The sequence below is a fragment of the Gasterosteus aculeatus genome, chromosome 3 (genome assembly GCF_964276395.1).
Source record: "Gasterosteus aculeatus chromosome 3, fGasAcu3.hap1.1, whole genome shotgun sequence".
NCBI classification, from domain to species: Eukaryota; Metazoa; Chordata; class Actinopteri; order Perciformes; family Gasterosteidae; genus Gasterosteus; species Gasterosteus aculeatus.
Window position 1 is genome coordinate 9971533 of NC_135690.1, and position 19887 is coordinate 9991419.

The window sequence follows — 19887 nt, forward strand, 5'->3', positions numbered from 1 at the left end:
TCGCAACTCACTCAACATTTGAAATAGTGGAGAAAAGGCAAAATAGCCAGAAAGAAATAACTGCAAAGTCACGATTACAAATGTTTAATTGTGCATTTATGATAGGCAACAACTGCAGAAATGCCTTTTTCTTTTTACACCGGTGTGATCAACAGTTGTGTGACTCGAGTATTTGTACCATCTATAGTCTTTGTTCTGGCAACAACATGCACAAGTAAATAAAAAAAAAAAACTTTGTACAATCTATTTTCATCAACACATGTAGATAATTAAAACTAGATAAAATTAGTGCTTTGAGCTTAATTGTGTTCATACAGTTTGTATATATAATATACCCTCCCCTGTAGTGATTCATGTGAACAGCTCTCCATCATTCGAGTCACTTTTTATATAATGCAAATTGACTAAACATAAAACCACTGGTTTCTCGGTCAGATTGAAAAATGCAACTGAGAAGCATTTAAATTACATTTAGACAGTAGGCTGGAATAACTGAATTATGTATGTTCCCAAAAAACAGCTTAGGCTTTGTTATGGATTTCTGCACAACAAGTCTTAGCTTCATTGGGTTCAGTCCATCAATCAGATACTTCTTACCACGAGGGATTTGTCTGCTGCTTCAAGACGGACAGGATTCATTTGGTTTTGATAGCTTGTAACGGCAAAACACTGATGTTTTCACTTTGACTGAGGTAACAAGAAAAAGGCTTTCAGCTTCACAACCAGATGTCCATTTAGAAACGAGCCCTTCACTCCCACGAAATGGAAAACATTTGACATCCAGCTGTACTCCGCTCTAAAATAATAATTTACTTTATGCTTGATTTTATTGCTCCAAAAGATACTGCAATACAAAGGTGCAGTTAAGATTTTTAGAACTGAGGTCAACTGAAAATCTACAACACCACGAGAGGGCATCAGACAGAGGAGAATATTAAATATTCATAATTTCTTCTGGCCAACGCTCTTATGTAATCATCTGATTTCCCACAAGAATAGTGTGTTTAACAGCGTAGGTCACATTTAACACTGGACTACGGTTTTATAGTAAAGAGTATTATCGTTACGATTATTATTATGTGGGTTGTTGTAAAAAAAAAGTTAAAACAGTTGGTGAACAAAGATTGGGCCCCGAGACAAAAAGGGTGAAGACCCTCTTTGATTTCAAGTCAAGAAGCAGCAGTAGTAGTCGAGGTGTCTGTATGGTCGACCGCTCAGTGACAATGCTTTGAGCACTTCAAAATGTACAGTGAGATTAAATGTCCTTAAATCCATGACGAGGGCTTTTGCAAAATAAAGAAAATAAAATATATACGACTGAATATAATCTGTACAGATTTAAAAAAAGAAAAGAAACCGACGACAGGGACACTGAATAACATGGTTGTGACGTCTGCTCAAGAGTTCTTATGAAAAACATTCTCAGTGGTCAGACAACGGACACAACGAGTGTGCAGGAAGGAAGAAGCGCTCCTCCTCGTTCATTCTCCAACAACAGGCTTTCGTTTTTTTTCCCGTTTTGTTAAAAAAGAAAAAGAAAAAATAAACGTTCTTCATATGGATTTAAAAAAATAAGTGGGGGTCCTCTAGAGGCTGCTGGACTTTCTTCTCAATGGCACAGAGTTTTGCCCCAAAGGCTCGGGGGAGCCGCCGCACTCGTTGCTCCTCCTCCTCCTCAACATTCTGGGCTTTAAAACTGACGTGAGCTACAGTCATTGCTGTGTTGGTTGGTTGGTTCACAGTGTGTGTGAGTGTTTGGGAGGTGAAGCTGCGTGAAGCTAACACCAGTCAGCGATGTAATCAAAGTCAGAGAACATGTGCTGCTCGTCCGAGTTCAGCGGTCGGGGTTCCCTGGGCGGGGTTAAGATGGGAGCCTCTGAGGTAAATTCGTCGTCAAAATTGCTGACGTCGTTGGCGCCCTGAATGGTGGGCACGAAGGGCGGCTTCACCTTCTTAGCCAAAAGTCCGTTCCAATCCATGTTCTGCCGGGAAACACAGGGGGTCCAGTTAGTTCGTTTTTTTCCTTTATTCCGAAATGCATTGTGCAAATGTTGTTTTTGTTTCTTACCCTGAAGAAAAGATGTTTCTTAACCTCCTCGGCGTCCTTATCTCCTGCTCCCAGTCGTCTTTCCGGATTCCTTCTCAGAAGCTGCGCAGAGAAGAAGCACACGGCGAGATAATAGTGAAGCGGAACGTTAACTGGCTGTTATTGCACGACTTTAGACCAACTCTTTCTTCTTCAGATTACCAGTACACACCCTTCTCATGATGGAGATGGCCTCGGTCGAGAGGAATCGTGGGTAGCGGACTTCATCGTTGACGATGCTGTCAAACACCTCCTCCTCGTCGTCGCCGGGGAAGGGCGACTGAGGGGAAAAAAAGACGAGCCAAAACGAAAGGTTAGGACGACATGACAAGAGTCAGCAGAAATCACAGCATGCGACTGGGCCAAGTGACTGGATGATTGTTCCATCGATCACAGATGGTTGAAGGAGCACTGACCTCCCCAACCAGCATCTCAAAGATGAGGACGCCCAGCCCCCACCAATCCACAGCGCGAGTGTACGACGTTTCGGTCAAAACCTCAGGTGCTAGAAACTCCGGCGTGCCACAAAACGTGCTGGTGCGGTCCTTGAAGCCCATTCCTGAGAGCAACACACACACACACACACTTTAATAACAGTCCCGATTTCTCCTGTTTGGGAACACCGAAATCTGATATGTTGAGCATATTCAGGACATTCGTTTTTATTTTCTACGTCACTTGATATTCGTCCAGAGACGTTCTTGTCTAATCTACAAGTGTTCTGCCTTCAGAATAACATGGGTCTCCATTTTACCTTCTTTGCAAAGCCCAAAGTCAGCAATCTTGACGTAGCCCTCTGTGTCCAGGAGGAGGTTATCCAGCTTCAAATCTCTGCAAATTCAAAAAGGTGCTTTGAGAACTTTATGCTCCACGCAAACGTGGCACTTCACTTAATGGCTCTGCTCAAACTCCTCACCTGTACACGATCTTATGGTCATGTAAGAACTGTAATCCCAATACGACGCAGGCTGCATAAAATCTACACGGAAACAAGAGCGGTCAGGATACAAGATCTCTCACTCACACACACACACACACACACACACACACACACACACACACACACACACACACACACACACACACACACACACACACACACACACACACACACACACACACACACACACACACACACACACACACACACACACACACACACACACACACACACACACACAGGTCCTATCGTGCGGGTTCAGATACTCACATGGCCCTCGGCTCGGAGAACACGTCCGCGTGGATGTGCATCATTAGGTCTCCTCCCGCAGCGTACTCCATGACAAAACAAACGTGCTCCTGCGTCTGGAAACACGCAAACAGGTTGACCAGGAACGGGTGGCGGACGCTGTTGACCGCCTCGAAGATCCTTTTCTCGCACATGAGACTGGCAGAGGGAGAAGAGAGGAGGTGTGAGTTGCGGCGGCGTTTCCCGAGCATGTCGCGATTAAGCGGGGCGTTTACAGCGTTTACCTGTCCACCTCGTCGCGAGCCACGATGTCTCCTTTCTTCAGCGCTTTGATAGCAAACATCTCACCTGTGCTTTTATATTCTGCCAACAACACCTGGGGAGGGGAAGCAAGTCACAGCTTCTGAAACATGACGACTTGACGCTTCTCATTTGATTAACAAACTTATGTTAACAAGCGACGCAATCATCAACCCTAGAAATCTGAAATACAATCTTATTTTACTACTTTCTGGCATTTGTTTTGAAAATACAATCAAGGAGGGAACATTTTTAATGAAAAGATGCAGCCTTCGGTTGGGTGATCAAATGAGACGAACCTTTCCAAAGTGACCACGGCCGAGGACCGCCACACATTTGAAGTCTTTGAGGCTGAAGTGGAACGGATCTTCTTCCCTGCACAATTATCATTGTTTATATTAGTATCCTTTGGGAATTATTGTTGAGATGACAGTTTAAAGACTCAAAGCCAGGGGGCAGTGTTTACACCCGCGTGTCATAAGAGTAGGTCTGAGCAGATGGTGTCAAAAAGTAATAACTGTGACCCACACGGCTAAAATGAAATATCTTAATGTTCCTTTTTCTTTATCTGAAATCTACTTGAAGGTTTAAAAAGGCGGCTCCGATACCTTATTTCTGAGTCTTTCGGGATGGCGATGAGCTCCAGGTCCGGATGCTGCATCTCCTGCTCCAGCAGTCCGTCCTGGTCCGGCTTCACCGCCATGCTGTTCCTCTTGTTCAGGAAGTCAAAGGAGGCCAGCGCGTCCTGCAGAGAGGGAACCCAAAGCACAAGGACACAAAATGAAGAGAATTATTCATTACGTGAAAATTACAGCTGCATCTGTTGTTTCTCAATAATTATTCTAATATGCTTTGATAATCACTGGAGCAAGAACTGACTCCATTCATCTGCAGGGGCACATACATAATGGAAAACAATGATGTGGATGTATTTAATCAGAAGACAGGGGCCAAAAATGGTGTATTGTTTGGTTTAGCTCCTGAGCGAACTTCATGAATACCTCTGACATAAGTGAGCAGTAACAGTGATTCCTGGGCCGTGGTACCTGTTCCTCCTCTTTGTCCGGCAGCTTATCCTGGACCAGCGGTTCCCGGATGTCGTCGGGTGCCTCGTAGTGTTTGGGTCCTGGGGTCGGCTCTTTGTCAAAGTCCAGCTTGGTCACCAGCGGGTCACTGTGAATTAGCAGCAGTACTTGACTTGTTTATTGGAATCGCCTTTTCAGAGTTTTGGAGCGAGTCGTTCATCGGGTGAGACCCTAAGTACGAGCACGTGTCCGTTAGTACCTGCAGGGCGTGGGTGACCCGGGCAGGCTGCTCTGCCCGGTCTCTGCCGCCTGCGGGCTGAAGGAGTTGGTGCTGACGGTGGGGATGGCTCTTCTCACCAGGCGGCCCCAGGTGGCGATGTTGATGTTCATCTGAGGGGCTCGCAGGAAGGTTTTACCTGGTTAGGAGCGAACAGGCGATGACGCATGTAAAGGACGGAGAGAAGCAGAGGAGATGTCAATGTCAATATTACATGGAAATCTTTCAATCCCCCAAAAGTTCATAAGAGATGTATCTGGCAAGAGTCCGAGTCACATTAGAAGACCTAACATAAGTGTGAGGTGATGTTGAATGAAGACCCACCTTGCTGCTTTGAGAAAATCTTCTTTTGTCTTTGCAACTTTGGTCGTCTCTCAATGACGGGATTGAAAAACGTCACCTGTACAAAAAAAAAAAACATGGAAACATTGTGCACATTAGGGAAAAAAAAGAGTAATTTGTAGACCCACACAACTTGTGTGTATGCGAGTTTGTGCGCACCTCAGCAAACAGCATCCCCTGGGGCTCCAGGTACAGACACATCCCATGACGCTGGTTGTCCAGGAAGTCCTCCAGCCGCAGGAACTTGACGGCGCAGAGCGAACGCCAGTCGCGCCAGTACACCGAGATCTCCAGCTCGCGAGACTACGGGACACACGCAAACCGATGTGAAACAGCCCGAATGTGTTGTTCAAACACGACGCCGAGTCAACAGCACAGGTGAGGGTCGGGGGCAGAAGTGTGTGTCGTGTGTTTTACCCGGTCCAGCTCCAATGTAAACTTCTGGTCCCACGCCTGGTTACTGACAGACCTCCAGCTTGTTTGGCCGACTACCGTGTTGTCCAGCTTCAACACTGCGCTGATCTCATCTGAGGAAACACACACAGCGCGTTATTTATTAACCACCCATCTATTAATTACGCCCTGAGCGTGACAGGAATTCAGTTGGTTTTACAGACGAGAAATTTTCCCATCATGATCCGGCTGCGATTTATTTATTGTGCATCTCAACGTAATCGCAGATCTGCTTTTCAATCTCTTCATCTTCCCGGCCGGTGCCGATCTACTCACTGGAGAGCTCCTCGCTCTTCGTCAGGTTCCGCGAGCTCACGCCGCGGTTCCGGTTGGCTCGGCTGATGAAGGACGAGCGCGTCTCGCTGGGACTCCAGCCGGGCAGCGGGACAGACGCAGCTTTGGAACGACCGGGCACGTTCTCCAGAAGGTCCTGACAGCCCATGAGCCTCACGTCCAATGTGCCTGGAAGTGAGGAGGAAAGAGTCACATACCCGTAGCACACAATCAGACTCCTTCAAAGCTGTCCAGTTTTCCTATTTTATCACCACAACTCGTCAATATATTTGAAATTTGGGTAACATGAGCAGGACAGGTAGTAACGAGAAGTGACCTGTCTCTGTTTGAATCTACTAACTGGTAGGGAGGGACGCTTCATCCAAACAACAAGGATCTTATAAAATCAAACAACATCATGGACGTCGAGATGGTAGAGTAAGAAATGTTTTGACAAAAAGAAATTCATATATCATGAATCCTATAAACCAGGCAGCTTAGCAAGATTAACTGATGTTGTGGATCTCTTTCTGCACGTTATTATTATTATTGTGCCCTAAAGGAAATACCCATGAGAAAAATTGACTGAAACGAATAGACATGCTAACTTCTATTAGCCACACTTCAATATATATATATATATATATATATATATATATTTACGGTTCGGTGGTCAAGAAGAACAGGACGAGGCTGGAAGATCACAAGCGTTTATTACCTCAAATGACCAGCGTGCTACCAATGACCATGACTGCGTCTGTGGTCCAGTTACCTGTGAGGGCAGCTGGCTTGGTCACCGTGCTGTACTGGTTCTGCGTGGCAATGATGCTGGATCTGGGGCTGAGGACCGGCGAGGACAGCAGGGACAACTCCTCCACGATGCTGCTGCTGCGAGGGTGGTTTTTTGGCAACTCGTTGAGGCGTTGCTCCAAGGAATACCGCAGGAGGTCGAGCTTCTGGCTGGACTCATTGAACCGAGCCTGGGCCTGGAGGTGGAGGTGGTAAGGAGGGAGGTACGCACGCAGGGAGTATAGAAGGGTGGGAGGCAATTGAGAACGGTAGAAAGAGACAGAAACGCCAATCATAAGTGCTGCTCTACAACATTACAACACTTACACCCACACATACAGACACGCAAACACAAACTCTACCTCCGAATGGGCTTTCTTCTCTGTGACCTTTCCCGTGCCCAGGAGTTTCATGACGTTCTTGGCTCCCTCCGCCACGGCGGACTCTATCTTGGCGTGGTGACACAGCTCCTCCACCCGAAGGTCCAGCGGGCTGATGATGGGCTTGTCTGGAGGACAAGGGAGAAAAGGATCCTTCCATTTAGACGCCATCGTTCGTAAGACCATACTCATGCAGGCCCGCGAGGTCGGCGCAGGCCAACTGCTGCACTCCATCAGTGGGTGCAAGCGGAGGCTCACCCATCACGTCGTTGTTATCGAAGCTCAGCTCGCTGGCCTGGCTGGCCTTGAGGATCTGCATCCTGATGAACTCGATCTTCGTCTTGCTGTCTTGAAGCATCTGCTGTGCGGTCGCTAGCAACTTACGATCCTAAAGATGATGAAATTAAAATGTCTGTCGGTGGGGGAATGGCACACAATAAAAATCATACATTAAATAATAACGCTGGAATCAAAAAAAGTCAGTGTTTTGTCTTCAATAAAAAGTAAATAACTGGATGTCAGCACAGTACCCCTCACCACTTATTGTGTTTAGAGCAAGTAACACAAACAGCCAGGACGCCAGATCATGCCCTTAATTGGAGCCAAAGAATGGGTGACAACATGGAAAATCGTATTCATCAAAAAGCGGAATCTTATTTTGTGCTCACACACACACACACACACACACCTCTCTAAAGTTTAAATCCTGGTTGTTGCGCAGGAAAGACCTCTGTCCAGCAGGCATTTCCTCTCTGACATCAGAACTATTTCCAGCTGGAAAGCTCCGTCTGTCTGACCGGCAGGTCAGAGTGTTTTGTAAGCGACCTCGGTCAGACAGAAGCACCTTCTGGTCGCGGGGATCCGGTGGCTGTACGACAGCTCTACACTCTGCAGCTACACCGCTCCACCTCTCAACAAAGCGCGACAACCTTTGAGTTAAAGAGCGGATTTAAAAAGGACTTATGTTCAGCTTTAATTAGATATGACATGAACTCAAGTTAAACATCAAAATGTATTATTAGAAATGTAATCGTAACCCTTCTTGAGTCTTTTCAAAATTGTCTTGTTCATTTCAAACTGGTCACGCCTTGGCGCACGTTTCCAATTAAAGGAAAGTTAGATATGGGAGCTCGGTGCAGATTTTTATTCCAGGCTTCTATTCAATAATCTCATCCAACTGTCGCTGAGAAAGAGAATCATTTCCATCAATGTCATTATTTCTTTAAACAGAATGTCGCTCTTTGAATTACCTCACAGGCAAAATAAGAGACTCACTACTGTAGCCCAACACCACACTGAACCGTCTACTACAAAGTGGCTTAAATTGTTTAAGGACACGTGAGCCGCGGCGAGCGGCCCTCAGCGCTCCAGCTGTTGTTATTGGTCTGGTAACGTACACACGAGCTACCAGCTAAATGATCGTCCTCCCCACTCTGTGCATTAAGAGGAGCCACAGAGAGCTCAGTGAACAAACAGCGGCGCATGTGACACACAGGATGTGTCAGCGCCTTCTCGGGTTTCCTCCTCCCCTACAGCCAAGCTGGGAAAGCAGAGCAACATGGCTGGGAGCCTTTAACATACAGAGACTCTAATAAAAGGAATAAATGAATAATCATTGGGATTATCATGAGGCGCATGAGCATTCCACGGTCGGATGCTCCCATGAATTCTGCTACATTTCTGTCGGGATTTATTGGGTTTTTTTTGCCAGCCCTAATGGCAAAAGCAACCGTGGGGGGAAATCGATTAAGCGCAGCAGACTTTGAGCCAACCAACGGCCCCCGGCAGACCAGACGGACCTGCAGGACCAAACCGCCCCATGAGGAGAGCAGTGGTGGAAGCCAAGCTGACCCAGTCAGGACCTCAGGCTCCTCCATTCCCCGGCCTACTGCCGGCAGGCTGATGCCCCATTGGAGAAAATATCATTATGGTATATTATCAGTCATGACCAGTTATGATCGCATGTGCACCAAAGAGGTCAAATGGGAAAAGAAAACAACCAGACAGCAAGTGAACGAGGGCACTTATCAGAATCCATTCATTTGAAACAATGGTTCCCAACTTTTAGGGTCGCAAGATAAACCCAACATGTCAGGAGACGGGGAAAGCATCCGACTGAAACCTTCCTTCCGGAGAAGATTTTGTCGACGTTTCTTTTGATAGATCACATCGAACAAGGGGGAGGATATCATGCAATGTGAGGGGCAGGTCGGACAGACACTGGCACCGGACACAGAACTTTATGTGCCGCTTTCTTTTCTAAACTGAATGAATTTTCAAACCCGATAGTTTAGACGTTAACTTTACTATTCACGTTTATTCAACACCTTTGTTGTGGACTACTGAGTTTTATTGCCAAATTCTGTCTTGGTGGTGATGTCACACCGAAGCCAAACCTACGTCGCTTAATGAGGCAGTGATTATCCGTCCACTTCACAGTGAAGCCGCTCGCTGTGAACCGTACCTTGGAGGGCCCGTTGGAGTACATCAGAATCATGTTCTCTGCACCCTGCTTGACCTTGAGCTCAATGTCGTTCTGTCTTTTCAGGGCGGCGAGGCGGCTGCTGCTGGTGCACATTCTCGCCTCACTGTTTGGCGTGTCTGGGGTCAAAGGGCATTCTAGGGAAAGGCAAAAACAAAAAAGGACAAGTTTCAACTTATTGACCCGGATACGTCACTTTGTATGTGCCAACGGAGTGTCACAAATATGCACTTACTATAAATAGCACCATAGGAAGGATGTGCTATTTTTTGACAGTCAGTTTGAAGTTCTGCGGCACTAATGACTTCAGTAGTCACATGATGTATCCAGAAAGGTCTACTGATATACTCTCAATATAGAAATAACCACACAAGCCAACATTTGGATCAGGAGTCTGACATAAAGTCATCTCTATTCCCAGTCACAGGAAAAACAAACAAGTGTCGACATGCAGACTAGTAAACATAATAAATTCATCAGGACATATCGATGTGATGTAATAACTCACTTACCTCGAAAACAATGACAAACTTTGCAGTCAATGAGCGGATTTCTATTTAAGCTTTTAAGTGTCCCGTGAATTCTCACGCACATAAAGTGCAAACCAAAATAAACGTCTCCTCTGCGCAGAGCTGGACCACAGTTTTGGGAGATGAGCTCACTATTTTTTTTTTTGCTTTTCGGTCGTGTCTGGACTCGAAAGGTGTAAAGGAAACCCCTCCCTGGGCTAATCACTGCGGGACAGAGCCAAAAACATTTTCACACAGGTAAAGTGGGCAAAGAAAAAACCTGCCTAACTTCTCCTGACTTGACTTGCAGCTCCGGTCTTTGTATGGTGTCATGAAGCAACGGCTCTTAAGAAAGGCCTCGAAGAGCAAATGCCGCATCCGGAACTAAAACTATGACATTCTCTCACCAGGACTCACTAAATAGCAGCTCCACTATGCAAGTAATATAACCCAAAGTAATTCAGCTCGATTCTCTTCTGAATTTTTAAAGTCCAATGAGAAGAAAAAGCAAGTCACATGACAAAGACCTCAAGCAGAAATATAAATTTCCCTCAAGGAGTCTTGTTCCACTAATTGAGCCTAAATAGCGTTAACAAAAACAGCAGCGAGGAAAATCACGCAGCCAAACACAGATATCAATAACCAGCAGACGGGTTTGTGATTCAGTCATTCTGAGTGTTTCATTAGAATATCGTTTATGGATTCTTTTGAACACCTGCGGAAAGTAGGCAAAAAGGAAGCAAGCAACTCCTACAGCTGAAGTCTAAACGATTCATCTAGTGACCCTTAATGAGCCGACAACACACAACTTAAAGATTCTCATCCAAACCGCACACGGGTAGAAAAGCCTGTGGCGCGAGGGGAGGATTTCAAAGGGACTCGGGGCGAAGCTAAATTTAGCGTTTACAGGATCCACATTTCTTATTCAAGAGTCTGTAGCGTCTCAGCGATACATTACGTGAGCCTCAAGGGAAGGTTGTTATTGAAAAGGACAAAAGGCCCTCTAGGAAGCACACGTGTCTACCTTCGGGAGGGGGGGCTTCCTCTCTGCGTGTAGGGGGTGTGGCTTGGTTCAGGCCATATTGACCCTAGAATCCAAAAGGACCCCCCCCCCCCCCCCCCACTGCCTTTCTCAGCAGTTCAGCCCACGCTGGGACAGAAGACAAGACAGTGAGCTACTGAATAGCTGCGGGGCTGATGTCACCGCTGGACAGCTGACAAGGGGAATCCTCCCTCCAACTGACCCCATCTGCATCCGATGAGAAGGCAACGAGGAACACGCCAACAACACTCAGCAATCACATCCTGGTTTGGAGAGCCGAGCAGAAAACTGCGCTGGGTGTTCTGGCCATTTGAGATGATACTTGATGACTGTACTTTTAAAATCAGCGATAGGGATACAATGATCCACTACAACAATGGAATAGAAAACATCCAGTCTCTAATGTATTAAGCATAGAAACATTAATTGAATAGATCAGCCCCGTTTGACACGATGGAGCTTTTTGAGTCAGAATGCCCAATATCTGATCGGGCTTCAGCAACCAGGGAGCGACCCACTGATCTTGGTGCAGGTGTCCTTACGAGTGAGATCATATGTGCCAGAGGAGCCTGCATCAGAGCCGCCGCTGGCAGGCAGCACGTGGGAGCGAGTCGCTCCATTTGTGGCCTCCGCTGAGTGGCGGAGCATAACCAGAAGCCCCCTTATGGAACAAAAACACATTCTAGCAGCTCGCAGAGGCCAAACAAATCCTTCCTACGAGTTGGGGAAACCATTACCGCCTGTCGCTGAGCCGGGCTGGGCCGGGCCGAGCCGAGCAGCCCTCGGTCCCGCTCCGTCATCCAGCGACAGGCAGCGACATTCCGCTGACGTCGCGTCATTTAAAAAGAAGGCACTCGTTCATCAAATTGAGAGAGTCAGCGAGACGGACTAAATTTGTTCCCACTTAAGATAACCCTTAACCAAGATGACCTCGCTCCAGCCCCCCCCCGCCCGATCTCCTTCCTATTGTCAACTGAGCCGGGGGGGCAGCAGGCAGACAAACACCATTCCCTCTCTTCCTGAATGCACCCAGACACCCTGCAAGAAGTAATGCCGCATAAGGCAACGGCTGTAACGAAACTACATCGTGCTGCGGGTGACTCGCTGCGAGTTCCATTGTTGTCGACGAGTGCACAGGAGCAGGCTTTCAGCGGCCCGGCCAGGAACAATCGACGGCTCATTGTAACCGTCGGTGGAATGCGGAATGCAACAATGTCAGCCGCTGGAGAGTGAGTCACCTCCGAACACGCAGTGTGCTCAGTGTGTTCATAAAGGAGTTGTTCTGACACAACACTGACAAAGCTATTTACTCAGCGATACTTTGTCTTTACAAAAGAAAGAAGAGAAAAAAAAGGAGGGACGGGGAGGAACGATAGAGATATGATGGCAATATTTGGAGGAGAAGCTGCTGCTTGGACACTTGGAGAAAGTAAATTTATGGCTCACAATGAAATCTCTTTACAACAGCAACAAACTGTCATTGCAAATCAAATAAACTGTGTTAAGCTGCTTTTTTTAATGCCAGAGGAGGTGAAATAAAATAGAGAAAGACTTTCAACTACTGTATTTGAGCAATATGTAATTAACATGAATTCAATGATTGGATACAAGGACTAAAGAGCACAACTACAACAAAGATGTGGGGCTGCAACAACGAATCAATAAAAATCAATTATTAAAAGGATTGGCAACAAAATTTTATTATCGATTCGTTGTGTCGCGTGATTAATACATCGCTCGATGAGTTGCGGAAAAAAGAAGAAAAAAAAGAGGCGAGCTGACGTAGAGGAAAGAGCAGCCAGCAGCGCCGGCGGTTGTTGTGAGTCACATGACGCAGGCAGAGGCGTCTGTTCGACTCAAGTCGTCCACGGCGTGCGAGCATTTCACACTGAATAAACTAACGTGTGTCAATAGCAAAATATGCAAAGTCAGCGTAACGCGGCGCGGCAGCACCACGTTGTCCCTTTTGAGGTGAGGAAGTAACGAGCCTCCAGCAGCTCTGCTGCTGCTGCTGTTTACTCGTCATCCAGCAGATCAAGCTAGCGTTAGCTCGCTAATAACAGCAGTAAAGCAGTTAGCAATACTAAAAGACGCATTCTATTTACTCGCCTTTTTTGGACCATTCATTTTTCAATCAGTTGCTATGTATATATTTTGTGCTCCGTCTCATGTTATTGTTGACAAATATATTTGTGTGTGTGTGTGTGTACTTTTTAATGCCATTTCATCTCATAGCACTTGGCAATTGTTTTGCTGTACTTAAATGTGGTGTATACATTTACTTAACTTGCACTGATGGTAATAATTTAATGAATAGGCATGAGTGTATTGAGTGTGAGCGTTTGAGTATGAGCTTCTGTGAGTGTAGTCTACAGAACAAGTTCTGATTATCCTGTTAATTATTTGAATTTTTCTTTATTTTTTAGAAATGATTATGTTGAAGGAGCAACTTGTTTGTGGACTTTCTGAAGTCTTTTTGCAGTGTGAATTTGCAGTTCTGGTTTAGAATAAAGGGTGGAAAATAAAGCCTTTTTTAATGCTGTTTTTATCCTATTAATCTAAAAAATAATAACCTGTCCATACTACGTGGTCACTGTTCACCACATGAAATGTTTCTGTCATTACCTAGCAGTTCCTCGGGGTCTTTGACCACTATGTGGGCGTTGAGCTCCTGCAGCTCCTGATGAAGCTCCTCAACCTTCTTGTTAGACTTTTTCAGCATGTTGTCAACATAAGCCAGGCTCTTCTTGTCCGTGGTTACCTGAGAGGAGAGAAGAGTGTCAATTCATCAAAAACCTAAGGTAGGAAGAAAATAGGAAAAGGTCCATAAGAATGCCAGTATACCAGCAGATGGGACTTTTCAGATGGAGAAAAGGGGTCAAATCAAAACGTCTTTGATTTTGAAGTTTGATGTCTCTCTCTCTCTCTCTGTCTCTACGAGATGGGAGTATATGACCAAACGCTTTGAGAATTCAGTGACTTTACCTTTCGGAGATTTTCCGCGCCTTCTTTGATCTTCAGCTCTTTACGGATCTCCCGTCGGATCTGCTCCTTGATCTCGTCGAGCTTCTGTTGAACCATCGTGTCGGACAGATCCAGGTTGTGACCCAGACCGAGTCGCTCCGCCACCAGCTGGCCCCTGGAATCCCCCTGAAAGAGGGAGGAGCGGGGTAAAACATACGAGATGAGAGGAGATCAGCATGGGAGGGACAGAAGGAAGAGGCAAACGGGGAACTAGAGAAAGAGGAGGAGAGGACCGACAGGTCAGTGACTCAGTCAACAAGGAAACTGGAATTATTTGAGCGCCGACTAATCAGCAGGAAGTATCAATATATACCGCAACACCAACCAACAACATTTTACAACCGCCATTAGGGGCCATTACCTCATTAGAACAATGCAGTCACGTTTGGTGCTACTGACAGCCGTGAGGCAGAAATAAGAGGAGAAGCACCAGAGACACTTTCCTCCAGCAGTATCAGTTCCTGATAATGAAACACCAACTCGGATGCACCGACGATATGTTCTGTTCAAATAGGAGGTGTAACGGCGGCGGCCCGGCCAGGGTACCACCCCCCTGTGGTGGAGGGCTTTGAACTGAAGCGAACCTCGGCACACGGTCATTTCACTGCTGCCGTCAGGCACCATTGACTTGCATTCTCAAAGCCTTCACCTTAACTAAAGAGGGATTAGAGGTCACTTCCCGAATGGCTTCAGCTTTAAAGTTCAGCATGGATACAAAGGCGCACTGCTTGTAATCCACTGTTTGATCACAGAATATGAACTCAGAACCCATTCGGTTCGCAAATATGCTGCTGGAGAATAAGAAATCATTTTGATGGAGTGACATGGTCCGCTCTCTGGAACCATAACATTTCTCCCTAGGAGTCGCCGCACCTTCATCCAAATTGCAAACCCAAACAAACAGAGACCGGCCTCCTGTTTCTACCCGAATAATAATAATTTCTCAAATATATATAGTTGTTCAACAGCTGTTACCTTTTATATTACGGAGGAATTCTTAGTGTAAAGGGCAGTTACGTAACGTAATTAAACTTATTCAGACAACCAAATTCACAGACACAATGAAAAAGTACCCGCTGAAAGCCTCCTAGTCACACCTAACTTTATATATTTAACTGGAATGCAATTAGCCTCCGTTTAGAGGGCGACTGTAGAACAGAAACTGCCTGAGGAGAGGACGGCAAAAATAGGGGATGAAGCCGGCAAGACACAGCACCTGGGTCCCAGTGGTCTTCCTGCCTTACCTGAATATCATCGGCGTCAGCCAACTCCATCTCTAGATCAGTCGAGCCGACCCGTCCTCGCATGTTCTGCTGACCAGCACTAACCATCATGGCATGAACTCCACACAAGTTCTGTTAGGTGAAACAACCGGGTCGCTGGCAGAGGCTCTGTCCAAACAACCACCCAACCCCACTCATTCACCCCGCCGGTATCCGATCTTCTGCTGCTCTCTCATTCTGCTCTCCCTTTCTCGCACGGCCCGTTGACATCCACGGGGGAGATAAACCGTCTGAGCAGCAGCGGCCAAATCCCTCTTAGCTCCCTAACTCTCTGAGGTCAGAGCAGCCCAGAACGGGACCTAATCTCAGTCCGGGGAGAGGGCTGCGTCTAAAATTAACCCGCGTCACAAACATAACACTGGCTCGCTATTGTGCCCCCCCCCTCCAACCTCCCCAGGAAAGCAACTTGTGTGGAGGAGGAGAAGCTTGGAGACGACACCTCCCCAACTAGCTCGAAAGGCCGTATGGAGGCGTGTTCCAGCGTTGGTGTGGATGACGGAGAAGTTTCAGGAAGCGTTTTTCAAATCGAAGGAGAAAAACAAGCTTTTTAAAAGAACACCAAAGCTCCACCGTGCAAAGACGTCACTGAAAGACACAAACCAGTAAAGCCCCGAATCAACTGAAGTCTATTATTCATGCTATGCTTTCACAAAATGTTTTAATTTGGGGAGGTGGCCACCTCGCCTGAAACAAAGACCAAATCCATCCTCCTCTCCAGGACAATGGGACATATTTCACACAGCAGAAGCAATTCTTTTTGGTGCCGCTACCGTTTGGGCCGATCGATCGATGGTCTAGACGAGCTCGGTGAGGATCTGGGATGCCGTCTCTACGGAAGACTCCATTTAGGAATAAAGCACTAACGGGCCCAGGTGAAACTCACTTTGCAGGTGGACACTACAGGTATTTCACATATCGTGGACCTGGAGGCTGCTTGATGACTCACAGGTAAAATGGATGTCACAACTCCCAGAAGTGGAAGAATGGCGTGTGTGTGTGTGGGGTTGAGGGGGGGGTATTCGGGGGGGTCGTTAGCAGCGCTCTTCTTCAGCTCACTGCTTGTTTGTACTGTGGCTGTGTTTGCCCAACGCGGCATGAGGACACCATGAAGAGCCTATTTTACGGCGCAACAATGCAAGGAAATCCACGAAAGGCCGATCGGATAAGGTGGAAATAAATCAGCTAGTAGACCCACAGGGTCTGCGTTTTAATGTGAGATCAAGCACAAATATTACAGCCAAAGAAGGAGAGCAGGGGCTTAATTTCGGGACTGGTTTCACCTCTTGTTTCTCCTTAACTGCAGTACTTCCTTCAGTTGCTCATTTACCTGTATGGCCCTTATCTTTTACCGCTTAAAATGCATTGCTGCGTCAGTGGAATGACGCCACACCAAGAACTCCAAACGTATTAAGTTCAAAGACAAGAAAAGCAGGAATTGTAAACAAATGTTTCCCCTCGCAGCACAATGCACACACTTTGTGATTGATTGAGGGAACTGTGGCGCTGCGCTTTGCTAAAGGCTGAAAGCAAATGAAAAGCCGACAAGCTGTGTTCATTATTACTAGAAGGAAAGAGGTACTTCGTTTCATAGGAGAGAGGAAAATGAAGATTATTCATGTCCGCAAAACAAAACGGAAGCGAAGACCTGCTTTATACAAATAGAAAACTCTGAACTGGTTGGAAAGCTATTTTAGTGCTGAGGACATGAAAGTAAACGGTGAGGTAAAAGCAAACATCAGGTCGGAGCCTCGAGTGCAAGCAGGTTAACTTGCTCTTTAAGCCCAAAAGCAAAAAGCGCCTCATTCAAACAATAGCACAATGGAAAAGTCGACGCCACTTTCCAGGCTCGTGCCTAAAAAGCCATGTCCTCGCCATTTCTGCACGCGGCCCGGCTCAAACCTACAACCTGACACCCGGCTGTCCTGCCCCACAGCTGGCTGCGGAGTATTAGGCACCTTCTGGTGCTCTGCCGCCACCAGAAATAGCAACGGGGGCTAATAAACACGGATCGCACAAACGCAGCCTTCACACGAGCCCTACACATGTCCCATGTCAAGTCAAACCGTAGGTAATGTCCTGCACTTCAGGCCAATGTTGATGGTCATTTCAGTGTGTCCAGAAGGACAAAGCACCCGTTCCTCCGCTGACCGGTTCCACTACATGTGGACAAGGACTACTTCCGGTTTGCAATCTTTAAGTCATAATATCTAAAATGCGCTACAATCTCAATAAGTAATACAACATAGGGCTGTGTTTGTGTTGTTCGTTATCAGGATTAGTTGTTACATGCTAGGAGACCAAACTGCTGCAACCGTGCCCTTCAAATTGATTTGATTTACAAGGGTTTTCCACTACAGAGAAGCACAAGTTACCTTGAATCATTATTAAACTGTGATCAGCTCTTGGGATCTACATTTTTTGGGGTAGTTTGTCTCCATGCAGTGTACTCAGTGGTACGATTGAATTGGTTAAACTGTGATTTGTGATGTTACGCTGATATTCCGACAGAGGTTATCCTCCAAAACCTCCCATTTCTGTTTAGGAACAAACTTTGCTGCAAAAATTTTGATGCCAAGAGGGATTTTTTGGGCTCTTTTGTCGGTCTGGTTGACCCTCTGGAGGTTTTCTACAGTTTGTAAACATCCTTTTCTACAAGGTTAAAGCCTGAAAGACAAGAAACAATATGCAGTAGTCCACTCACACGTCTAACAGATCAAACTTTGGGGCGGACAACCACAAACTTTTGACTCTAAATCGTACTCCTGCGTTTGCGACATCAATCACCACCAGCCAGCTGGGATGTTACTTTACATCACCTATAAACCGTACCAATGTGATCAAACATATAAAAAAGGACATCTTTCTCTATGTCCGTCTTCATAGCAAAAAGGACAGATGTGGCCCACAGCTGGCGTATGTCTTTCATTGTCTGACTGATAAATTTAATCCAATACACCCGAAGCAAGAAAATTGTGTTTATCCCTAAAACAAAAGGTTAACATCAAGTACACTGAGCCAACAATATAGTTCATTAGCACCTGTCGTAGAGGGTGAAGATGAATGAAGGGTGTGAGTGATCAGCCAGTTTTGGGGAATATATTAATAGAACTACTGCTGGACTGCACTTCAAAAGGGATCCGATGAAGTCGAGGATAAACCTGTAGGTTTCGGACAATGTTTTATGTCGGAATGACTTATTTCGGGTCTGACGTCACCCAAGTGAAACCACATCAGTCAATGAGTCACGACTGTTCGTGGAGAAGAATGAAACATGATGTGCCTTTTATGCACTTAGCTTATCCGAAGTAGAGAAAGGGATCACTTGTATGGTACAGAGGACTCTTCTCGGGCTTATGTTGGACTGCTAGTTTCTTCATCCGGTCTGTAACGCGCTCGATGACTTTAAAAGTCAAGCAAACCAGCGCTTTATACAACAAATCACGATTTTAACTGCATTCATGTGAAAAATGTGACGTCATCCGTCACTGACATGTACACACAGGACACTAACGTTATTTATATATAATCCCAAACCGCTCGCTGTAAAGTGAACGTCCATCTCCCGCTATTTAGCTTGATCTACAGCCACACACACGTTATAGCGCGTTATGTGTGGCCGTTACACGAATTAACAGAGCAGCTTCCGCCCCAAACTACCGGTTTAAAACTTGGGATATTTCAGGATAAATAACTTTGGATAATTGTTTCCCAGGCCTCAATCCATGGATCATTCCCAGACAACCCTGTGGGCTCTTACGTTAGCACAGACACAAAAACAACCCCGAGGACTCGCAGCGACTCGGCTTCTCCCGGATCCCGCTGTTTACTAACTTTGTGCTGGAGCCTCTGGAGCAACTTTGCGCACTTTTCGCAACAGTTGTCAACTTTTCCTACCTGCACGGAGTCGGCGGCCATCTTGGTTTTCGCCTTTGAATCAAATCCTACGGGGAGAGAGGAGGGGAGGTGGAACTCCCAAAAAAAAAAAAAAAAAAAACTCTGCCTCGTTTCAAGTTTCCCTCTCCGGCGACGAGGGGGAGGGAAAATAAATAAATAAAAGTGTTTATTTGGACCAAATCATCGGTCCCCCCGGGTACGCCGGGCTCCCCGCGTCGTCTTCACACTTCATTGACGCGGCCACGCCGTCCTAGAGTGGCTCCTGGAGGGCGGACTGCTGTGTTCATGGATACGAAATGAGGAGAAAAAAAAGAAAAGAAAAAAGAGCCGTCAGGAGTAAATCTGTCCCGGTGCGGTTTGGAGAAAAGAGGCGGTGGTTTTGAGTGGAAGCGTTCCGCCCCGAAAGGAGCTGCTCTCCGCCCGGACGGTTAACACGTGACTCGACTTCATTCAGCCCGGCCTCTCCTCCAGGACATGAAACACCAAACACAACTCATACAGATAGATGGAGAAGCACAACTTCTTAGATGTGTGGACCG

The 19887-nt window shown here is 46.4% G+C and overlaps 1 protein-coding gene across 2 annotated transcripts; it reads right to left on the bottom strand.

The window, feature by feature from the left end:
• Positions 1–68: 68 nt before the first annotated feature.
• Positions 69–19778, bottom strand: pkn2a (protein kinase N2a). 2 transcript variants are annotated; one of them, XM_040171706.2, is made up of 23 exons: positions 19349–19778; positions 14133–14297; positions 13773–13908; positions 9579–9733; positions 7373–7502; positions 7097–7242; positions 6718–6931; positions 5949–6134; positions 5637–5746; positions 5379–5522; positions 5202–5277; positions 4860–5016; positions 4622–4748; positions 4184–4320; positions 3875–3950; positions 3560–3651; positions 3297–3473; positions 3003–3065; positions 2841–2917; positions 2503–2645; positions 2259–2366; positions 2069–2149; positions 69–1982 (listed from the first exon to the last, which is right to left on the bottom strand). In XM_040171706.2, exons 1-23 carry the CDS (start codon positions 19367–19369, stop codon positions 1779–1781), a joined length of 2925 nt encoding a protein of 974 aa, XP_040027640.1. In that variant the 5' UTR covers positions 19370–19778; the 3' UTR covers positions 69–1778. The 2 variants fall into 2 exon arrangements, with proteins under 2 accessions (XP_040027640.1, XP_040027639.1); XM_040171705.2 differs by lacking the exon at positions 19349–19778 and adding an exon at positions 15416–16929.
• Between the last annotated feature and the right edge of the window lie 109 nt (positions 19779–19887).